General features: G+C 45.0%; 1 protein-coding gene across 1 annotated transcript; it reads left to right on the plus strand.

The window, feature by feature from the left end:
* The first annotated feature begins 711 nt into the window (after window positions 1-711).
* On the plus strand, window positions 712-21205 carry LOC120056727 (reticulon-4 receptor-like 1). Its single transcript, XM_039004932.1, has 7 exons — window positions 712-813; window positions 10525-10588; window positions 16258-16427; window positions 16654-16938; window positions 18981-19139; window positions 20190-20345; window positions 20606-21205. The coding sequence occupies exons 1-7, from the start codon at window positions 712-714 to the stop codon at window positions 21203-21205; spliced, it is 1536 nt and encodes a 511-aa protein (XP_038860860.1).
* Window positions 21206-22335: the final 1130 nt, after the last annotated feature.

Here is a 22335-nt window from a genome sequence, read left to right on the forward strand (position 1 = left end):
AAAGAAGGCCAGTTTTATTGCTTCTTTAATTAGCACAACAGTTTTCATCTGTGCTAACATAATTGCAAAAGGGTTTTCTAATGATCAATTAGCCTTTTAAAATGATAAACTTGGATTAGCTAACACAACGTGCCATTGGAACACAGGAGTGATAGTTGCTGATAATGAGTCTCTGTACGCCTATGTAGATATAGCTGCAATAGTCATTTACAACATTAACAATGTCTACACTGTATTTCTGATCAATTTTTATTTTAATGAACAAAAAATACGTGCTTTTCTTTCAAAAACAAGGACATTCCTAAGTGACCCCTAAACTTTTGAACGGTAGTGTACATATTTCTGAATTCCATTATTTTACTTTTGGATTGTTGTGAATTGTTAGTTATTATTATTATTGCTTCGCCCGCAATAACATCTGATAAAATGTGTATGTGACCAATAAAATGTTTAATTTGATTTGATTTGAATGTAACTTTGTTTAATGTCTTTCAAGTTGTCACGAAATGTATCCTGCCTCACCATGGACTTAAAGTCTACGATGAATCTTAGACAGAAGTAGATGAAGAGTTCCAGTATGTTCTTCAGAGACCAGACCTCAGTATGCAGAAGAAAAGATGTGTTTACCCAATGAAATGAGTTCTGATGGCGAGTCATTTGAATACATTACAGACATGTGATCAATGTATTTGTTCATAGAATCCCAGCTAGATGTGGCCCACATCCGTGCTGAGTCCGGGAAGGCCGGATCTAATCCTGCTGGCCCAGTTCTGGCGCCCGGATCCAGATGGAGGTCTGGTGTTTGCAGGGATGGTACAGTAAAGGGTGGGGGGGGGGGGGGGGGTCGGGGGGGGGGGGGGGTCTACCCCCAAAGCCTAGAGTCTGGGTCTGTTGTACTAGGGCCTGTGTCTGTTGTCCTAGGTCTGTGTCTGGTGTACTAGGGTCGGTGTCTGTTGTCCTAGGTCTGTGTCTGGTGTACTAGGGTCGGTGTCTGTTGTCCTAGGTCTGTGTCTGGTGTACTAGGGTCGGTGTCTGTTGTCCTAGGCTCTGTGTCTGGTGTACTAGGGGCGGTGTCTGTTGTCCTGGGCTCTGTGTCTGGTGTACTAGGGTCTGTGTCTGTTGTACTAGAGTCTGGGTCTGTTGTACTAGGGCCTGTGTCTGTTGTCCTAGGTCTGTGTCTGGTGTACTAGGGTCGGTGTCTGTTGTCCTAGGTCTGTGTCTGGTGTACTAGGGTCGGTGTCTGTTGTCCTAGGTCTGTGTCTGGTGTACTAGGGTCGGTGTCTGTTGTCCTAGGCTCTGTGTCTGGTGTACTAGGGGCGGTGTCTGTTGTCCTGGGCTCTGTGTCTGGTGTACTAGAGTCTGGGTCTGTTGTACTAGGGCCTGTGTCTGTTGTACTAGGGCCTGTGTCTGTTGTCCTAGGTCTGTGTCTGGTGTACTAGGGTCGGTGTCTGTTGTCCTAGGTCTGTGTCTGGTGTACTAGGGCCTGTGTCTGTTGTCCTAGGTCTGTGTCTGGTGTACTAGGGCCTGTGTCTGTTGTACTAGGGCCTGTGTCTGTTGTCCTAGGTCTGTGTCTGGTGTACTAGGGTCGGTGTCTGTTGTCCTAGGTCTGTGTCTGGTGTACTAGGGCCTGTGTCTGTTGTCCTAGGTCTGTGTCTGGTGTACTAGGGTCTGTGTCTGTTGTCCTAGGGCCTGTGTCTGGTGTACTAGGGGCGGTGTCTGTTGTCCTGGGCTCTGTGTCTGGTGTACTAGGGTCTGTGTCTGTTGTACTAGAGTCTGGGTCTGTTGTACTAGGGCCTGTGTCTGTTGTCCTAGGTCTGTGTCTGGTGGGGGGGGGTCTACCCCCAAAGCCTGCTGGGGGCACCGCTGAGACATTTAAATGCCAAACACGCTTTTTGAAGGTGGGGAGTTTGCCAGGGGTTCAAGGCCTGGCGTTTATAGCACGCTAAATTAGGTTTTTAGTGTATGACAAACCAATCAAATGTAAAGACACATATGCAGGTTGGTTTTATTATCCCTGTAGCATTGTTAAAGGTCAGGAACATTAATTTATTCATGTTATTAGCAGATTCTGTTAACTCTGTGGATGTTCATCAGACTCTGACTCTGTTACCATGACACAAAGTCCTAACAGAAAGAGGAGAGCAGATGCAGATAGTCAGATGAAAAGCCCACCAAAAATTGTCAAAGACTCCAGTCACCCAAGTCATAGACTGTTCTCGGCAACCGGTACCGGAGTGCCAAGTCTAGGTCCAAAAGGCTACTTAATTAACAGCTTCTACCCCCAAGCCATAAGATTGCTGAACAATTAATCAAATTACCACCCATACTTTTTGCATTGACCCCCCCCCCTCCATTTGTTTTTACACTGCTGCTACACGCTGTTTATTATCTATGCATAGTGACTTTACCCCTACCTACATGTACATATTACCTCGACTAACCTGTACCCCCACACACTGACTCGGTACTGGTACCCCTTGTATATAGCCTCCACATTGACTCTGTACTGGTACCCCTTGTATATAGCCTCCACATTGACTCTGTACTGGTACCCCCTGTATATAACCTCCACATTGACTCTGTACTGGTACCCCCTGTATATAGCCTCCACATTGACTCTGTACTGGTACCCCCTGTATATAGCCTCCACATTGACTCTGTACTGGTACCCCTTGTATATAGCCTCCACATTGACTCTGTACCGATACCCCCTGTATATAGCCTCCACATTAACTCTGTACCGGTACCCCCTGTATATAGCCTCCACATTGACTCGGTACTGGTACCCCCTGTATATAGCCTCCACATTGACTCTGTACTGGTACCCCCTGTATATAGCCTCCACATTGACTCTGTACCGTAACACACTGTATATAGTCTCCACATTGCCTCTGTACCGTAACACCCTGTATATAGCCTCCACATTGACTCTGTACCGTAACACCCTGTATATAGCCTCCACATTGACTCTGTACCGTAACACCCTGTATATAGCCTCCACATTGACTCTGTACCGGTACCCCCTGTATATAGCCTCCACATTGACTCTGTACCGTAACAGCCTGTATATAGCTTCACATTGACTCTGTACCGGTACCCCCTGTATATAGCTTCACATTGACTCTGTACCGGTACCCCCTGTATATAGCCTCCACATTGACTCTGTACTGGTACCCCCTGTATATAGCCTCCACATTGACTCTGTACTGGTACCCCCTGTATATAGCCTCCACATTGACTCTGTACCGTAACACACTGTATATAGTCTCCACATTGCCTCTGTACCGTAACACCCTGTATATAGCCTCCACATTGACTCTGTACCGTAACACCCTGTATATAGCCTCCACATTGACTCTGTACCGTAACACCCTGTATATAGCCTCCACATTGACTCTGTACCGGTACCCCCTGTATATAGCCTCCACATTGACTCTGTACCGTAACAGCCTGTATATAGCTTCACATTGACTCTGTACCGGTACCCCCTGTATATAGCTTCACATTGACTCTGTACCGGTACCCCCTGTATATAGCCTCCACATTGACTCTGTACCGTAACACCCTGTATATAGTCTCCACATTGACTCTGTACCGGTACCCCCTGTATATAGCCTCCACATTGACTCTGTACCGGTACCCCCCTGTATATAGCCTCCACATTGACTCTGTACCGTAACACCCTGTATATAGTCTCCACATTGCCTCTGTACCGTTACCCCCTGTATATAGCCTCCACATTGACTCTGTACCGTAACACCCTGTATATAGCCTCCACATTGACTCTGTACCGTAACACCCTGTATATAACCTCCACATTGACTCTGTACCGTAACACCCTGTATATAGCCTCCACATTGACTCTGTACCGTAACACCCTGTATATAACCTCCACATTGACTCTGTACCGTTACCCCCTGTATATAGCCTCCACATTGACTCTGTACCGTAACACCCTGTATATAACCTCCACACTGACTCTGTACCGTAACACCCTGTATATAACCTCCACATTGACTCTGTACCGTAACACCCTGTATATAACCTCCACATTGACTCTGTACCGTAACACCCTGTATATAGCCTCATTATTGTTATTTTATTGTGTTCTTTTATTCTTTACAAAAAAAATACTTTAGTTTATTTAGTCAATATTTTCTTAATTATATTTGATTAATTCTGCATTGTTGGTTAAGGGCTTGTAAGTAAGCATTTTACGGTAAGCTCTACACCTTTTTGTATTCGGAGCATGTGACAAATAAACATTTGATTTTGATTAAGTGCAGCCTAAGTAAGCCTTTCACTATGTTGCTATGAGTGTCTTTCTATAGTTGAAAAATGGTATTTATCTTCCTGAGGTTGAGCATCTTTGTGATGTTGGATTGGCCCAACTCCCAGAGAGAGTTAGTATGTATGCTTTTTTTCCCAGTCCTGCTCTTATCAACGTAAATCATCTTGGACGATCCTAATGTACAGCTTTAGTGATAGAGCCAGGTGTTGGAGCAGGGACTGGAACCAATGCCCTCCAGGAGAATGACTACTACTGAGCTCTTTCTCCATTGTGTCGATCCTTGACTACTGGAGAACAAGGAATTAGGAGAAGGACAGTTGGGTCTTATTATCAAATGGGATTTTAATAGAAATCAATACAAAATATTTTGAGATCGAAACATTGTGTCCGGGGGTCTGTGTCTGTTGTAGTAGGGTATGTGTCTGTTGTACCAGGGTCTGTGTCTGTTGTACTAGGGTCTGTGTCTGTTGTAGTAGGGTCTGTGTCTGTTGTACTAGGGTCTGTGTCTGTTGTAGTAGGGTCTGTGTCTGTTGTAGTAGGGTCTGTGTCTGTTGTACTAGGGCCTGTGTCTGTTGTCCTAGGTCTGTGTCTGGTGTACTAGGGTCTGTGTCTGTTGTCCTAGGGCCTGTGTCTGGTGTACTAGGGGCGGTGTCTGTTGTCCTGGGCTCTGTGTCTGGTGTACTAGGGTCTGTGTCTGTTGTACTAGAGTCTGGGTCTGTTGTACTAGGGCCTGTGTCTGTTGTCCTAGGTCTGTGTCTGGTGGGGGGGGGTCTACCCCCAAAGCCTGCTGGGGGCACCGCTGAGACATTTAAATGCCAAACACGCTTTTTGAAGGTGGGGAGTTTGCCAGGGGTTCAAGGCCTGGCGTTTATAGCACGCTAAATTAGGTTTTTAGTGTATGACAAACCAATCAAATGTAAAGACACATATGCAGGTTGGTTCTATTATCCCTGTAGCATTGTTAAAGGACAGGAACATTAATTTATTCATGTTATTAGCAGATTCTGTTAACTCTGTGGATGTTCATCAGACTCTGACTCTGTTACCATGACACAAAGTCCTAACAGAAAGAGGAGAGCAGATGCAGATAGTCAGATGAAAAGCCCACCAAAAATTGTCAAAGACTCCAGTCACCCAAGTCATAGACTGTTCTCGGCAACCGGTACCGGAGTGCCAAGTCTAGGTCCAAAAGGCTACTTAATTAACAGCTTCTACCCCCAAGCCATAAGATTGCTGAACAATTAATCAAATTACCACCCATACTTTTTGCATTGACCCCCCCCCCCTCCATTTGTTTTTACACTGCTGCTACACGCTGTTTATTATCTATGCATAGTGACTTTACCCCTACCTACATGTACATATTACCTCGACTAACCTGTACCCCCACACACTGACTCGGTACTGGTACCCCTTGTATATAGCCTCCACATTGACTCTGTACCGATACCCCCTGTATATAGCCTCCACATTAACTCTGTACCGGTGCCCCCTGCATATAGCCTCCACATTGACTCTGTACCGGTACCCCCTGTATATAGCCTCCACATTGACTCTGTACCGGTACCCCCTGTATATAGCCTCCACATTGACTCGGTACTGGTACCCCCTGTATATAGCCTCCACATTAACTCTGTACCGGTGCCCCCTGCATATAGCCTCCACATTGACTCTGTACCGGTACCCCCTGTATATAGCCTCCACATTAACTCTGTACCGGTACCCCCTGTATATAGCCTCCACATTGACTCGGTACTGGTACCCCCTGTATATAGCCTCCACATTGACTCTGTACTGGTACCCCCTGTATATAGCCTCCACATTGACTCTGTACCGGTACCCCCTGTATATAGCCTCCACATTGACTCTGTACCGTAACACACTGTATATAGTCTCCACATTGACTCTGTACCGTAACACCCTGTATATAGCCTCCACATTGACTCTGTACCGTAACACCCTGTATATAGCCTCCACATTGACTCTGTACCGTAACACCCTGTATATAGTCTCCACATTGACTCTGTACCGTAACACCCTGTATATAGCCTCCACATTGACTCTGTACCGTAACACCCTGTATATAGCCTCCACATTGACTCTGTACCGTAACACCCTGTATATAGCCTCCACATTGACTCTGTACCGTAACACCCTGTATATAGTCTCCACATTGACTCTGTACCGTAACACCCTGTATATAGCCTCCACATTGACTCTGTACCGGTACCTCCTGTATATAGCCTCCACATTGACTCTGTACCGTAACACCCTGTATATAGTCTCCACATTGACTCTGTACCGTAACACCCTGTATATAGTCTCCACATTGACTCTGTACCGTAACACCCTGTATATAGCCTCCACATTGACTCTGTACCGTAACACCCTGTATATAGTCTCCACATTGACTCTGTACCGGTACCCCCTGTATATAGTCTCCACATTGACTCTGTACCGTAACACCCTGTATATAGCCTCCACATTGACTCTGTACTGGTACCCCCTGTATATAGCCTCCACATTGACTCTGTACCGTAACACACTGTATATAGTCTCCACATTGACTCTGTACCGTAACACCCTGTATATAGCCTCCACATTGACTCTGTACCGTAACACCCTGTATATAGCCTCCACATTGACTCTGTACCGATACCCCCTGTATATAGCCTCCACATTGACTCTGTACCGGTACCCCCTGTATATAGTCTCCACATTGACTCTGTACCGTAACACCCTGTATATAACCTCCACATTGACTCTGTACCGTAACACCCTGTATATAGTCTCCACATTGACTCTGTACCGGTACCTCCTGTATATAGCCTCCACATTGACTCTGTACCGTAACACCCTGTATATAACCTCCACATTGACTCTGTACCGGTACCCCCTGTATATAGTCTCCACATTGACTCTGTACTGTAACACCCTGTATATAACCTCCACATTGACTCTGTACCGGTACCCCCTGTATATAGCCTCCACATTAACTCTGTACCGGTACCCCCTGTATATAGCCTCCACATTGACTCGGTACTGGTACCCCCTGTATATAGCCTCCACATTGACTCTGTACTGGTACCCCCTGTATATAGCCTCCACATTGACTCTGTACCGTAACACACTGTATATAGTCTCCACATTGACTCTGTACCGTAACACCCTGTATATAGCCTCCACATTGACTCTGTACCGTAACACCCTGTATATAGCCTCCACATTGACTCTGTACCGTAACACCCTGTATATAGTCTCCACATTGACTCTGTACCGTAACACCCTGTATATAGCCTCCACATTGACTCTGTACCGTAACACCCTGTATATAGCCTCCACATTGACTCTGTACCGTAACACCCTGTATATAGCCTCCACATTGACTCTGTACCGTAACACCCTGTATATAGTCTCCACATTGACTCTGTACCGTAACACCCTGTATATAGCCTCCACATTGACTCTGTACCGGTACCTCCTGTATATAGCCTCCACATTGACTCTGTACCGTAACACCCTGTATATAGTCTCCACATTGACTCTGTACCGTAACACCCTGTATATAGCCTCCACATTGACTCTGTACCGTAACACCCTGTATATAGCCTCCACATTGACTCTGTACTGGTACCCCCTGTATATAGCCTCCACATTGACTCTGTACCGTAACACACTGTATATAGTCTCCACATTGACTCTGTACCGTAACACCCTGTATATAACCTCCACATTGACTCTGTACCGTAACACCCTGTATATAGTCTCCACATTGACTCTGTACCGGTACCTCCTGTATATAGCCTCCACATTGACTCTGTACCAGTACCCCCTGTATATAGCCTCCACATTGACTCTGTACCGTAACACCCTGTATATAACCTCCACATTGACTCTGTACCGGTACCCCCTGTATATAGTCTCCACATTGACTCTGTACCGTAACACCCTGTATATAACCTCCACATTGACTCTGTACCGTAACACCCTGTATATAGTCTCCACATTGACTCTGTACCGGTACCTCCTGTATATAGCCTCCACATTGACTCTGTACCGTAACACCCTGTATATAACCTCCACATTGACTCTGTACCGGTACCCCCTGTATATAGTCTCCACATTGACTCTGTACTGTAACACCCTGTATATAACCTCCACATTGACTCTGTACCGGTACCCCCTGTATATAGTCTCCACATTGACTCTGTACCGTAACACCCTGTATATAACCTCCACATTGACTCTGTACCGTAACACCCTGTATATAGTCTCCACATTGACTCTGTACCGGTACCTCCTGTATATAGCCTCCACATTGACTCTGTACTGTAACACCCTGTATATAGTCTCCACATTGACTCTGTACCGGTACCCCCTGTATATAGTCTCCACATTGACTCTGTACCGTAACACCCTGTATATAACCTCCACATTGACTCTGTACCGTAACACCCTGTATATAGTCTCCACATTGACTCTGTACCGGTACCCCCTGTATATAGCCTCCACATTGACTCTGTACCGTAACACCCTGTATATAGCCTCCACATTGACTCTGTACCGTAACCCCCTGTATATAGCCTCCACATTGACTCTGTACCATAATACCCTGTATATAGTCTCCACATTGACTCTGTACCGTAACACCCTGTATATAGCCACCACATTGACTCTGTACCGTAATACCCTGTATATAGCCTCCACATTGACTCTGTACCGTAATACCCTGTATATAGTCTCCACATTGACTCTGTACCGTAACACCCTGTATATAACCTCCACATTGACTCTGTACCGGTACCCCCTGTATATAGTCTCCACATTGACTCTGTACCGGTACCCCCTGTATATAGTCTCCACATTGACTCTGTACCGTAACACCCTGTATATAGTCTCCACATTGACTCTGTACCGTAATACCCTGTATATAGTCTCCACACTGACTTGGTACCGTAACCCCCTGTATATAGTCTCCACACTGACTTGGTACCGTAACCCCCTGTATATAGTCTCCACATTGACTCTGTACCGTAATACCCTGTATATAGCCTCCACACTGACTTGGTACCGGTACCCCCTGTATATAGTCTCCACATTGACTCTGTACCGTAATACCCTGTATATAGCCTCCACACTGACTTGGTACCGGTACCTCCTGTATATAGTCTCCACACTGACTTGGTACCGTAACCCCCTGTATATAGTCTCCACACTGACTTGGTACCGTAACCCCCTGTATATAGTCTCCACATTGACTCTGTACCGTAATACCCTGTATATAGTCTCCACATTGACTCTGTACCGTAATACCCTGTATATAGCCTCCACATTGACTCTGTACCGTAATACCCTGTATATAGTCTCCACATTGACTCTGTACCGTAATACCCTGTATATAGCCTCATTATTGTTATTTTATTGTGTTCTTTTATTCTTTACAAAAAAAATACTTTAGTTTATTTAGTCAATATTTTCTTAATTATATTTGATTAATTCTGCATTGTTGGTTAAGGGCTTGTAAGTAAGCATTTTACGGTAAGCTCTACACCTTTTTGTATTCGGAGCATGTGACAAATAAACATTTGATTTTGATTAAGTGCAGCCTAAGTAAGCCTTTCATTATGTTGCTATGAGTGTCTTTCTATAGTTGAAAAATTGTATTTATCTTCCTGAGGTTGAGCATCTTTGTGATGTTGGATTGGCCCAACTCCCAGAGAGAGTTAGTATGTATGCTTTTTTTCCCAGTCCTGCTCTTATCAACGTAAATCATCTTGGACGATCCTAATGTACCGCTTTAGTGATAGAGCCAGGTGTTGGAGCAGGGACTGGAACCAATGCCCTCCAGGAGAATGACTACTACTGAGCTCTTTCTCCATTGTGTCGATCCTTGACTACTGGAGAACAAGGAATTAGGAGAAGGACAGTTGGGTCTTATTATCAAATGGGATTTTAATAGAAATCAATACAAAATATTTTGAGATCGAAACATTGTGTCCGGGGGTCTGTGTCTGTTGTACTAGGGTCTGTGTCTGTTGTCCCGGGGTATGTGTCTGTTGTACTAGGGTATGTGTCTGTTGTACCAGGGTATGTGTCTGTTGTACCAGGGTATGTGTCTGTTGTACGAGGGTATGTGTCTGTTGTACCAGGGTCGGTGTCTGTTGTACTAGGGTATGTGTCTGTTGTACGAGGGTATGTGTCTGTTGTACCAGGGTATGTGTCTGTTGTACCAGGGTATGTGTCTGTTGTACCAGGGTATGTGTCTGTTGTACCAGGGTATGTGTCTGTTGTACGAGGGTATGTGTCTGTTGTACCAGGGTCGGTGTCTGTTGTACTAGGGTCGGTGTCTGTTGTACTAGGGTATGTGTCTGTTGTACGAGGGTATGTGTCTGTTGTACCAGGGTCGGTGTCTGTTGTACCAGGGTCGGTGTCTGTTGTACTAGGGTCGGTGTCTGTTGTACTAGGGTCGGTGTCTGTTGTACTAGGGTATGTGTCTGTTGTACTAGGGTATGTGTCTGTTGTGCCAGGGTCGGTGTCTGTTGTGCCAGGGTCTGTGTCTGTTGTGCCAGGGTCTGTGTCTGTTGTGCCAGGGTCTGTGTCTGTTGTGCCAGGGTCTGTGTCTGTTGTGCCATGGTCGGTGTCTGGTGTACTAGGGTCTGTGTCTGTTGTACTAGGGTCTGTGTCTGTTGTACTAGGGTATGTGTCTGTTGTACTAGGGTATGTGTCTGTTGTGCCAGGGTCGGTGTCTGGTGTGCCAGGGTCGGTGTATGTTGTACTAGGGTCAGTGTCTGGTGTATCATGGTCGGTGTCTGGTGTACTAGGGTCTATGTCGGTTGTACTAGGGTCCGTGTATGTTGTACTAGGGGCTGTGTCTGTTGTACTAGGGTGTGTGTCTGTTGTACTAGGGTATGTGTCTATTGTACTAGGGTCTGTGTCTGTTGTCCTGGGGTCTGTGCCTGTTGTACTAGGATCTGTGCATGTTGTCCTAGGGCCTGTGTCTGGTGTACTAGGGGCGGTGTCTGTTGTCCTGGGCTCTGTGTCTGGTGTACTAGGGTCTGTGTCTGTTGTACTAGAGTCTGGGTCTGTTGTACTAGGGCCTGTGTCTGTTGTCCTAGGTCTGTGTCTGGTGTACTAGGGTCGGTGTCTGTTGTCCTAGGTCTGTGTCTGGTGTACTAGGGTCGGTGTCTGTTGTCCTAGGCTCTGTGTCTGTTGTTCTTTTTGTTAGATGATTCAGGACATTCTATAATACCTCTTACTAGTTAAACTACTACAGCTGAGGCAGTATAACACTGTAATACATATCAGCGTCACTACTGGCTGGCCCGTGAGACTTATAGTATTAATAGTAGATGTTCTGACTGTACATTATTGTCTTCTAGGCAAGCATCAGCAGCCAGCAGCATCTGGATGGCAAGGACCAGCATCTGGGTGGCATCACGCGTCGTCAACAGCCCTATCAGCATGTCGTGGCGACCCAGAGAACGAGCATTCACACATACTTCATCTTGACTGACAAACATGCTGTACCTTGCAAGCCATCTGGCTCACTGGGCTGTTTTGATGAGCTTTGTCTTTGGTACCTCATACAGTCAGGATCTGGCAAACGTGAACACTTTTCTACAAACGACAATCTACGAACATTGACGTTTATACAACTAAGGCGAATCCCTTGGTAGCAGAGCTGAGGGACAGAATGTTACATTAAAAACAGATCTGTTTGAGACACTGAAATGTTTTGTTTTATTTACAAATGCCGCCAGGCATATAGCCATGTAAAAACAGCTGAATTTAATCCATGGTCTTTATCCAGGGAAATCTCTGTGTTTTTATTTAAAGTCAGTTTGGTTCTTCACACGTATCTGAATGTAGAAAGCATCTTACCAGGGCATATGAAGAGCGTACGGAACCAGTTTCTGATAATGATGGTGGAGGTCCCTCTACCTCGGCTAACAGTGTTGGTGCTGTGCCAGCACTGACCTCACGTTGTGATTCAGCTCTGTATAATACGAGTATTGTGGATAATTGTGATTCAGCTCTATAATAAGAGTGTTGTGGATAATTATGCTGCAACAATAGCTCAACTCAAAGCAGCAGGAGCTGGTGAAACAACAGTTAAAGGCTTTAGTTAGTTCCATGGAAGAGAGAGTTGATTATATCCACAGTCAAGCTAAACAGTCAGTGATGAAGTGTCTGTCTTTACAGGAAACTGGCAACAATGATATAGATAGGATCCAGTGTTTTGGGCAAATTGAAAATCCTTTGTGTATTGAATTCTGAAACCAAAAGGTTTAAACATTTCTCAGAGAAGTGGGGAACTGTAGATCTAGTTGAATATGTTCTTGGAACATGATTTGACATGCGATGCAATGGAATCACTGGAACATGTGACCAGGCTATTGTATATACCCATTTTGTTGACGTTTAGAGTCTATTTACAAAAATGCTGTCACGCCCTGACCTTAGAGATCCTTGTTATTCTCTATGTTTGGTTAGTTCAGGGTGTGATTTGGGTGGGCATTCTATGTTCTCTATTTCTTTGTGTTTGTGTGGTTCCCAATCAGAGGCAGCATCTGGGTGGATTAGCGGTTTCATTGTCTCTGATTGGGGATCATACTTAGGCAGCCCTTTTTTTCCCTCCTTCAGTGTGGGATCTTGTCTTTGTTCGAGTGCATGTTGTTTGCACAAAAGAAAATAAGCTTTTCGTTTGTTGTTTATTGTTTTTTCTTGGTGGAACATTTAAATAAAAGAATGTAGGCCTACCATGCTGCACCTTGGTCTCCTTCCGACGACAAAACGTTACAAATGCACACATCAATGAAATGTGGCAGCCTGTGGATGGTCCCAAAGAAAGGTTACTTTGACCTGCGTGATGGATCTTTAAGAAACATGCTCTATTCTCAGAAGAGAAACATGAATTCAGCTCTTGTACGACGACTTTGAAATCGCTAATCCTCTTGGTTCTAAGAGTGACATACATACATTGGGTGCCATTTACTTTACGAAATGCCTCTCCAAAGTGGAAGGCCTCTCTGCTCAACATTCACCTGGTTTCTCTATTCATGCTCAAGATATAACAGCCTATGGGTTTCACTCACTACTTGACCCAATTGTATGAAATGTAAACATTTTGGAAAATGATGGAATTAAGGTTACCTTGTACGATCACCAAATTCATGGAACAATTGTCCAAGTAACAGGGTGACCACCGTGTTATTCATGGTTTATTTGGTTTTGATGGAATCTTTTAGTGTAAGATATTACTGCCATTTCTGTCTGGCTGAGAAAGACGACTTCCTGACAAAGTTTAGTGAAGACAGTCCCAAGGTAGTGTTGAACTAAATAAATGCATGTGGAACAGTGCCAAACACTCTGCCCCATGCGATGGGTGTTCAAAAATCCTGCCTGTTAAATCCATTACTATCACGGATCCCTCTGGAACATTCATTACGCACACCTGGCCCCTATTCCCACGGATTGTATTTGTATATATGTGCCCTTTGTTCACCATGGTGCTGTCGATTTATTGTTACTATGTCCGTTGGTGCGTGTGAGTACCTGTGTTGTGTGTTTTGGGCTTTCGTGCCCTTGTGGATTGCTCAGATGATTACGGGTCTCGTCCCGTGCGTTAATCATTGTGCGTTTGTGTTATTTAATCGAGGTACTCCTCGCTCTTTTGTGTTTGGGTTTCAACCCTGTGTTTTTGTTACGTGTTTGTTTGGGCTTCGTCCCCGTGCCTTTTACACGGCACGCCGTAATTTGGGGGCGGAATAAAAAAGAAAAATAAATTACGCATTCCTGCGCCTGTTTCCCGAATCGTTTATACCAGAGTGACAATTACAGTTCTGTCATACAAGTAAGAATGTTTCAATCGATATCGTGCATGACATCGTGGAGGGCAGGTTGAGGTGTAACTGCTACCACAGCACTTGCAAAACAAGCATTTCACCTCAAAAGAGAATTCAGAGCTTCAACTATGGTTATATGGAAAGAAGCAACAGAGCCGAGCAGTGAAGTCTGGGTTCCAATGATTTGGACACCAATGCCATTCAGTCTTGGTGTCTACTATGCAGTCTACCCACTTATCTTTGGTGGCTTGGTGTCTCCTATGCAGTCTACCCACTTATCTTTGGTGGCTTGGTGTCTCCTATGCAGTCTACCCACTTATCTTTAATAGCTTGGTGTCTCCTATGCAGTCTACCCACTTATCTTTGGTGGCTTGGTGTCTCCTATGCAGTCTACCCACTTATCTTTGGTGGCTTGGTGTCTCCTATGCAGTCTACCCACTTATCTTTGGTGGCTTGGTGTCTCCTATGATCAACACTGGCATTTGATCACATTGTATTTTCTCAAGTGTTATCAGATGGTATTACAGTCTATTTTGAAGCACTTGATTGCAGAACACCCACAGATTGTTTAAACATTTGTTTCCTGGAAAAAGGTTGTAACCAAAGCATAATGTTACGATGTATTCTGAAAATCAGGCCAATTCTCCATAGCTGGTGTATGCACTATGAACCAAAGCACTTATTCAAAATGTTTTTTTAAAGAAGTGAAAAGCTTTAAAAACATAACTAAAACATTGGCCAAGAAACACCAAAGTGCCATGGCATCAACCGGCAAACATTTGACCTAGATAGATTGGATAATGGTCCATTAAATGGTCTCCTTGAATCTGATGCATTGGAAGAAGCCGATGAGATAGGATGCCTTCTTCCAGGAGTGCGAGCGTAAAATGGGTCAAACATCCAAGGGAATGTAACAGAAATACCGTTCAGATTTGGTTGTTTGTCTTACAGTTCATTTTGAGATGCCAATATTTCACGAAATCCAGTGTATTCTTGTAAAAGATGACAACGTCCTGCCGGTTACCTTTGCTTTAGACACACTGAGTCTTTCAACATGTCCGTACGAAGTTGTACGGACCGGAAAGGGACCCCGTGTTGTTGGTGGTTGAACATCTTTTCTATCACAAAGCATCTCGACATACAGATGTCATATGGTGGTGGTGATGATTCCAGTTTGTATGTGTGTTTCTGTGCTGCTTAGTGTGATTTAATTACATTGTACACAGTTTTAGAACAGTTGATAAATTCTCAGACATAGGCACGAGGGTGGCTTTCAATTCGCACTGTCCCTATTGCTGTATTTTATTTCAAAGATTGTGCACAAATGCAAGTACTGTTTGAGCTGTTTTTTGGCATCTCATGTAATAAACATATCCTCTTATTGCAATATTTTTTGTGTCGACTGATTTATGGTAGTAATATAATGTCTCTGTGTTTACCCTGATCAGACTCAATTTATTTAGTATTATAAGTCAGAGTGAATTCGTAATGACACTTGTAGGAGTAAACATTACTCTCTACAATTAACTCTACAATACTGAACAACACTGCAGAGAGTTTAAAAAAAAGAGTGACATAGTTATTTAAAAATTGAAAACTGTACAGAGTGAAACGCAATGACGCAGAGTCACATTTCAACACTAAATTGAGGCAAAAAATGAATTTGTTTTCCAGAGTCCGTTTTACTTTTTTTGGACTGGTGCCAAATGTTAACATTTTCTTCAAATAGACTTAATTTACTCCGTCATTTTTACTGTGTAATATTACATAAAGTGCATTCTGGAAGTATTCAGACCCCTTGACTTTTTCCACATTTTGTTATGTTACAGCCTTATTCTAAAATGGATTAAAATGTTTTTTTCCCCCCTCATAAATATACACACAATACAATTCGTTCTGTCTCTCTCTCTCTCTCTCTGTCTCTCGTTCTCTCTCCCTCTGTTGTTCCGTTCCTCTATTCCTACCCTCTGCCATGTTCCCCTCCTCTCTGCCCTCTCTTTCATTTTGGTACCAGCTTACTTGACAGTAGTAGTGCCAATAAAGTTTTTCCAAAAAATGTCTCTCCTCTCTAAAGGATGCTGGTGCTTTGTGTCCCAACTAACTTCCTCTTTCGTCTGTCAGGTTCTGGAGGTGTGGAGCTGCTCCTCGTCCTGTGCGGCCTGGACCTCTCCTCCCCCTGTCCCAGGAACTGTATCTGCTACACCTCTCCCAGCACCGTATCCTGTCAGGCACATAACTTTCTGTCTGTCCCAGAGGAGATCCCAGCCCAGAGCGAGAGGGTCTTCCTGCAGGTTAGAACCACTTGATTACTCAACCATGTGTAGTCTAGGAAATTAATTGTTTGTATTCTTTTTTTTTTTTAAATGCTGAGTGTCTTGGACTTCTTCTTTTGGAATAGTTTTGTCTAATTATAATTTACAATGTTGCCGTCCGTCAATGTTGCCGTCCGGTTTCCAAAGAGCCACACCCAGACCCTGAAGCAGCGTTCCCATCCTTTGTTTCTCTCCATTCTTCCAGAACAACAAGATCCAGCGTCTGCTGCGAGGCCACTTCAGCCCCACCACGGCCATGCTGTGGCTGTACTCCAACAACATCTCCTACATCCAGGCCTCCACCTTTCATGGCTTTTCCCGCCTGGAGGAGCTGGATTTGGGGGACAACCGTCACCTGAGGGCCCTGGCTTCAGACACCTTCCAGGGCCTAGGCCGGCTGCACGCCCTGCACCTCTACCACTGTGGGCTGCTCAGCCTGACGCCGGGGATCTTCGAGGGGCTCAGCAGCCTGCAGTACCTCTATCTACAGGTAGGGGAATAGAATAGAAAATCGTAGCGATATTAGATAGCTAGCTACGTACATCATAGCTACAGTGAGAAGACAACTATAATCCAGTGAACACAAACCTCCTGGTCCTACTTTCTATACTTGTCCTTCGGGAAGTATTCAGACCCATTGACTTTTCCCACATTTTGTCAGGTTACAGTATTGTTCTAAAATTGATTACATTGTTTTTCACCCCTCATCACTCTAAACACAATACCTCATAATGACAAAGCAAATACAGGTTTTTAAACATTTTTGCTAATAAAAACAATAACTGAAATATTACATTTACATAAGTATTCAGACCCTTTACTGAGTACTTTGTTGAAGCACCTTTGGCAGCGATTACAGCCTCGAGTCTTCTTGGGTTTGACGCTACAAGCTTGGCACACCTGTATTTGGGGAGTTTCTCCCATTCTTCTCTGCAGATCCTCTCAAGCTCTGTCAGGTTGATTGGGGAACATCTCTCTCCAGAGATGTTCAATTGGGTTCAAGTCCGGGCTCTGGCTGGGCCACTCAAGGACATTCAGAGACTTGTCCTGAAGCCACTCCTGCGTTGTCTTGGCTGTGCGCTTAGGGACGTTGTCCTGTTGGAAGGTGAACCTTCACCCCAGTCTGAGGTCCTGAGCACTCTGGAGCAGGTTTTCATCTAGGATCTCTCTGTACTTTGCTCCGTTCATCTTTCACTCGATCCTGACTAGTCTCCCAGTCCCTGCTGCTGAAAAACATCCTTCACTATTGGGATGGTGCCAGGTTTCCTCCAGACGTGACGCTTGGCATTCAGGCCAAAGAGTTCAATCTTGGTTTCATCAGACCAGATAATCTTGTTGCTCATGGTCTGAGAGTCTTTAGGTGCCTTTTGGCAAACTCCAATGCGGGCTGTCATTACTGAGGAGTGACTTCCATCTGGCCATTTTACCATAAATGCCTGATTGGTGGAGTGCTGCACAGATGGTTGTCCTTCTGGAAGGTTCTCCCATCTCCACAGAGGAACTCTATAGCTCTGTCAGAGTGACCATCGGGTTCTTGGTCACCTCCCTGACCAGGCCTCTTCTCCCCCGATTGCTCAGTTTGGCCGGGCGGCCATCTCTAGGAAGAGTCTTTGTTGTTCCAAACTTCTTCCATTTAAGAATGATGGAGGCCACTGTGTTCTTGGGGACCTTTAATAATGCAAAAATGTTTTGGTACCCTTCCCCAGATCTGTGCCTTGACACAATCCTGTCTCTGAGCTCTACAGACAATTCCTTTGACCTCATGGCTTGGTTTTTGCTCTGACATGCACTGTCAACTGTGGGACCTTATATAGACAGGTGTGTGCCTTTCCAAATCATGTCCAATTAATTGAATTTACCACAGGTGGACTCCAATCAAGTTGTAGAAACATCTTAAGGATGATCAATGGAAAAAGTATGCACCTGAGCTCAATTTCAAGTCTCATAGCAAAGGGTAAATAAGATATTTCTGGTGTTTTTTCTGTTTTTTAAAATTTTATTCTAAAACCCTTTTTTTCCCACTTTGTCATTATGGGATATTGTGATGTCATTATGGGGTATTGTGATGTCATTATGGGGTATTGTGATGTCATTATGGGGTATTGTGATGTCATTATGGGATATTGTGATGTCATTATGGGGTATTGTGATGTCATTATGGGATATTGTGTTAAGATTGCTGAGAATTTATTTTTTCTTAATCTATTTTAGAATAAGTCTATAACATAACAAAATGTGGAAAGAGTCAAAGGGTCTGAATACTTTCCAAAGGCACTGTACACAGATCTTAATTTGACCAGTTTCTCCACAGGAGCAAATTTATCCTGCAGCAGGAGGATTTGATTATATATATATATAATTTTAAAAAACATTCAAATGCTAAATTAGTTTAGATCGGCTGTGGGTTTCAGGGAATTTATGTTACTACTAGGGTACTTTTTGATTTTCCTGACAACAGAGTGATCAAATTAAGATACTACATCTGTATTTCTCTCCCCACTTCTCCCATCCCTCTCCCTCATCCCTCCACAGGACAACCAGTTGGAGTTCCTGGAAGATGATCTGTTTGTGGACCTGCTTAACCTCACCCACCTCTTCCTCCATGGCAACAAGCTCTGGTCCCTCCACCAGAACACATTCAGGGGACTGGGAGTCCTGGACCGCCTCTTACTACACCAGAACCGGCTACAGGTACAGACACCCCGAAGTCTTTCTTTTTAAAAACACTGAAGCTGTGTACTAGAGTCTGCAGAATTACCGCTAGGCTAGCCAGCCCACCAGACACCCCAAAGTCAGGACCACCAGCCAGCCCACCAGACACCCCAAAGTCAGGACCACCAGCCAGCCCACCAGACACCACAAAGTCAGGACCACCAGCCAGCCCACCAGACACCCCAAAGTCACCCCAAAGTCAGGACCACCAGCCAGCCCACCAGACACCCCAAAGTCACCCCAAAGTCAGGACCACCAGCCATCCCACCAGACACCCCAAAGTCAGGACCACCAGCCAGCCCACCAGACACCCCAAAGTCAGGACCACCAGCCAGCCCACCAGACACCCCAAAGTCACCCCAAAGTCAGGACCACCAGCCAGCCAACCAGACACCCCAAAGTCAGGACCACCAGCCAGCCTGTCTTTCCCCCCTCCCTAATGCAGTCTTTCCCCCCTCCCTAATGCAGTCTTTCACTTGGATACGATGTTGAACTACATTGCACTTCATCACCAGGGATTTTACATTTCTCCTACTGGTCTATTGCTCTTCCTATTGGAATGGGGATTTTTACATTTCTCCTACTGGTCTATTGCTCTTCCTATTGGAATGGGGATTTTTACATTTCTCCTACTGGTCTATTGCTCTTCCTATTGGAATGGGGATTTTTACATTTCTCCTACTGGTCTATTGCTCTTCCTATTGGAATGGGGATTTTTACATTTCTCCTACTGGTCTATTGCTCTTCCTATTGGAATGGGGATTTTTACATTTCTCCTACTGGTCTATTGCTCTTCCTATTGGAATGGGGATTTTTACATTTCTCCTACTGGTCTATTGCTCTTCCTATTGGAATGGGGATTTTTACATTTCTCCTACTGGTCTATTGCTCTTCCTATTGGAATGGGGATTTTGTCTGTATGTACATTGCCTCTAAAATAATTTAATCAAGTACAGAAAATAATATAGAATAGTTGAGGATATTAATTTGGCATTTAGCATCAATGGTTTCTCATCTGATCTAATGCAGTGGGTCCATCGTCTGGCCTTCCACGACCTGAGTCGCCTCACCACCCTCTACCTGTTCAACAACTCTCTGACTGAGCTGTCTGGAGCCAGTCTGGCTCTACTGTCTGCCCTGGAATACCTCAGACTCAACAACAACCCCTGGGAGTGTGACTGCAAGGTGGATTCCAAAAACACAACTAACACACATTTTGATTTTCAGCCTGCCAAGATACTTTCATGATAGACCATATTCTGACCATCTCCCCCTTTTGTGCTTGTTTCATGTGCTATTTTGATAGATTTTTAATTGCGCTGTTTCATTTTGTCTTATTGTACTTTAATGTAAGCTGTCCTTGGGTGTTTTTAAAGGCGTGCATTATTAAATGAATTGTATTGTCTATTATTAAATGATTAAAATGTATTATTATCATTATCCAGGCTCTGCCACTGTGGGACTGGCTGCGGAGGTTCCGGGGTTCAACGTCGGTGCTGGAGTGCGTTTCCCCTCCTGAGCTCCAGGGCCGGGACCTGAAGGGCCTGAGGAAAGAGGATCTACCCAGCTGTTCAGCAGGAGAAGCCCGGGGAGGAGGGGTCGTAGGCGGGGAGGCCGAGCTGGGGGAGTCCCAGACGAAAGACGAAGACCATCGACTCCATCACAGGAACCACAAGCACCGCCATAACCACCACCAGCACCTTCCACACGGGGACCAGAACAACGGGGACCCGTCCTCTTCGCCCCTACCCTTACCCCTTCCCAGGCCGCCCAAGGGGAGTCACAGGAACTGTACCCGGGGCCGCAAGGGAAAGGGTGGCAAGGGGGGTCAGAACGAGGTGCAGGTACTGAGGGGGGAGGAGGACTACACCCCGGGAGGGAATAAATACAACCCTTCCGCCCCCCCTCGCAGGAGGAACAAGTGTGTCCCCAGGACATCAGTTGGCCCGCCCAGTGGGGTCAAGAGAGCCAATAGTAACGTGGCGTCCTGCCCCGCTGGGACTTTTCTCTGCATCCTATTGGCTGTGCTGCTGTCACTCAGCTGAGACTGGGTTTACATGTCGCTAATGTTTTATCAACAACACCCTACAGTACAGTTCAGAACACACACCTGTGACTGACCAGCTCTGGCTCCTGCACTGAGGTGTGTGTGTGTTGAAGTTGATGCGTTCATTTTAACTGAAGCTGATGAGCCAAGGGAATTACTCGTCGCTCTTTGATGATGTCATAAAGGGGAGTCAGTCTCACCTCTAGGGTTCTGATTGTGTGGTTGATTCTGTTGAGAATACAAGAAGAAGAATACTACTACAGCCATATCACCTGAGAGGAAACCTCAGCCATGACGATAACATGACCCTAACACGTTGTTGCCATACTAGAAAAACATCCATAAAATGTCAACTGGCCCAATGCTCTTAACCTCTATGTTACCAGCTGCCCATATTAAACTGTGTTACTGGCCCAACACTCTTTAACCTCTAGGTTACCAGCTGCCCATATTAAACTGTGTTACTGGCCCAACACTCTTAACCTCTAGGTTACCAGCTGCCCATATTAAACTGTGTTACTGGCCCAACACTCTTAACCTCTAGGTTACCAGCTGCCCATATTAACCTGTGTTACTGGCCCAACACTCTTAACCTCTAGGTTACCTGCTGCCCATATTAAACTGTGTTACTGGCCCAACACTCTTTAACCTCTAGGTTACCCGCTGCCCATATTAAACTGTGTTACTGGCCCAACACTCTTTAACCTCTATGTTACCAGCTGCCCATATTAAACTGTTACTGACCCAACACTCTTTAACCTCTAGGTTACCTGCTGCCCATATTAAACTGTGTTACTGGCCCAACACTCTTTAACCTCTAGGTTACCTGCTGCCCATATTAACCTGTGTTACTGACCCAACACTCTTAACCTCTAGGTTACCTGCTGCCCATATTAAACTGTGTTACTGGCCCAACACTCTTAACCTCTAGGTTACCTGCTGCCCATATTAAACTGTGTTACTGGCCCAACACTCTTAACCTCTAGGTTACCTGCTGCCCATATTAAACTGTGTTACTGGCCCAACACTCTTTAACCTCTAGGTTACCAGCTGCCCATATTAAACTGTGTTACTGGCCCAACACTCTTAACCTCTAGGTTACCTGCTGCCCATATTAAACTGTGTTAT

The sequence above is a fragment of the Salvelinus namaycush genome, chromosome 12, assembly GCF_016432855.1.
Source record: "Salvelinus namaycush isolate Seneca chromosome 12, SaNama_1.0, whole genome shotgun sequence".
In the NCBI taxonomy this organism is placed as follows: Eukaryota; Metazoa; Chordata; class Actinopteri; order Salmoniformes; family Salmonidae; genus Salvelinus; species Salvelinus namaycush.

What these genes read in the sequence shown, in the direction of transcription:
- LOC120056727 (XM_039004932.1), top strand. Translation starts at nt 712, where the DNA reads ATGTGGCCCACATCCGTGCTGAGTCCGGGAAGGCCGGATCTAATCCTG. An exon ending in GCGAGAGGGTCTTCCTGCAG is followed by an intron (nt 16,428 to 16,653) that starts GTTAGAACCACT and finishes CCATTCTTCCAG; the next exon opens with AACAACAAGATCCAGCGTCT. An exon ending in CCTGGGAGTGTGACTGCAAG is followed by an intron (nt 20,346 to 20,605) that starts GTGGATTCCAAA and finishes ATCATTATCCAG; the next exon opens with GCTCTGCCACTGTGGGACTG.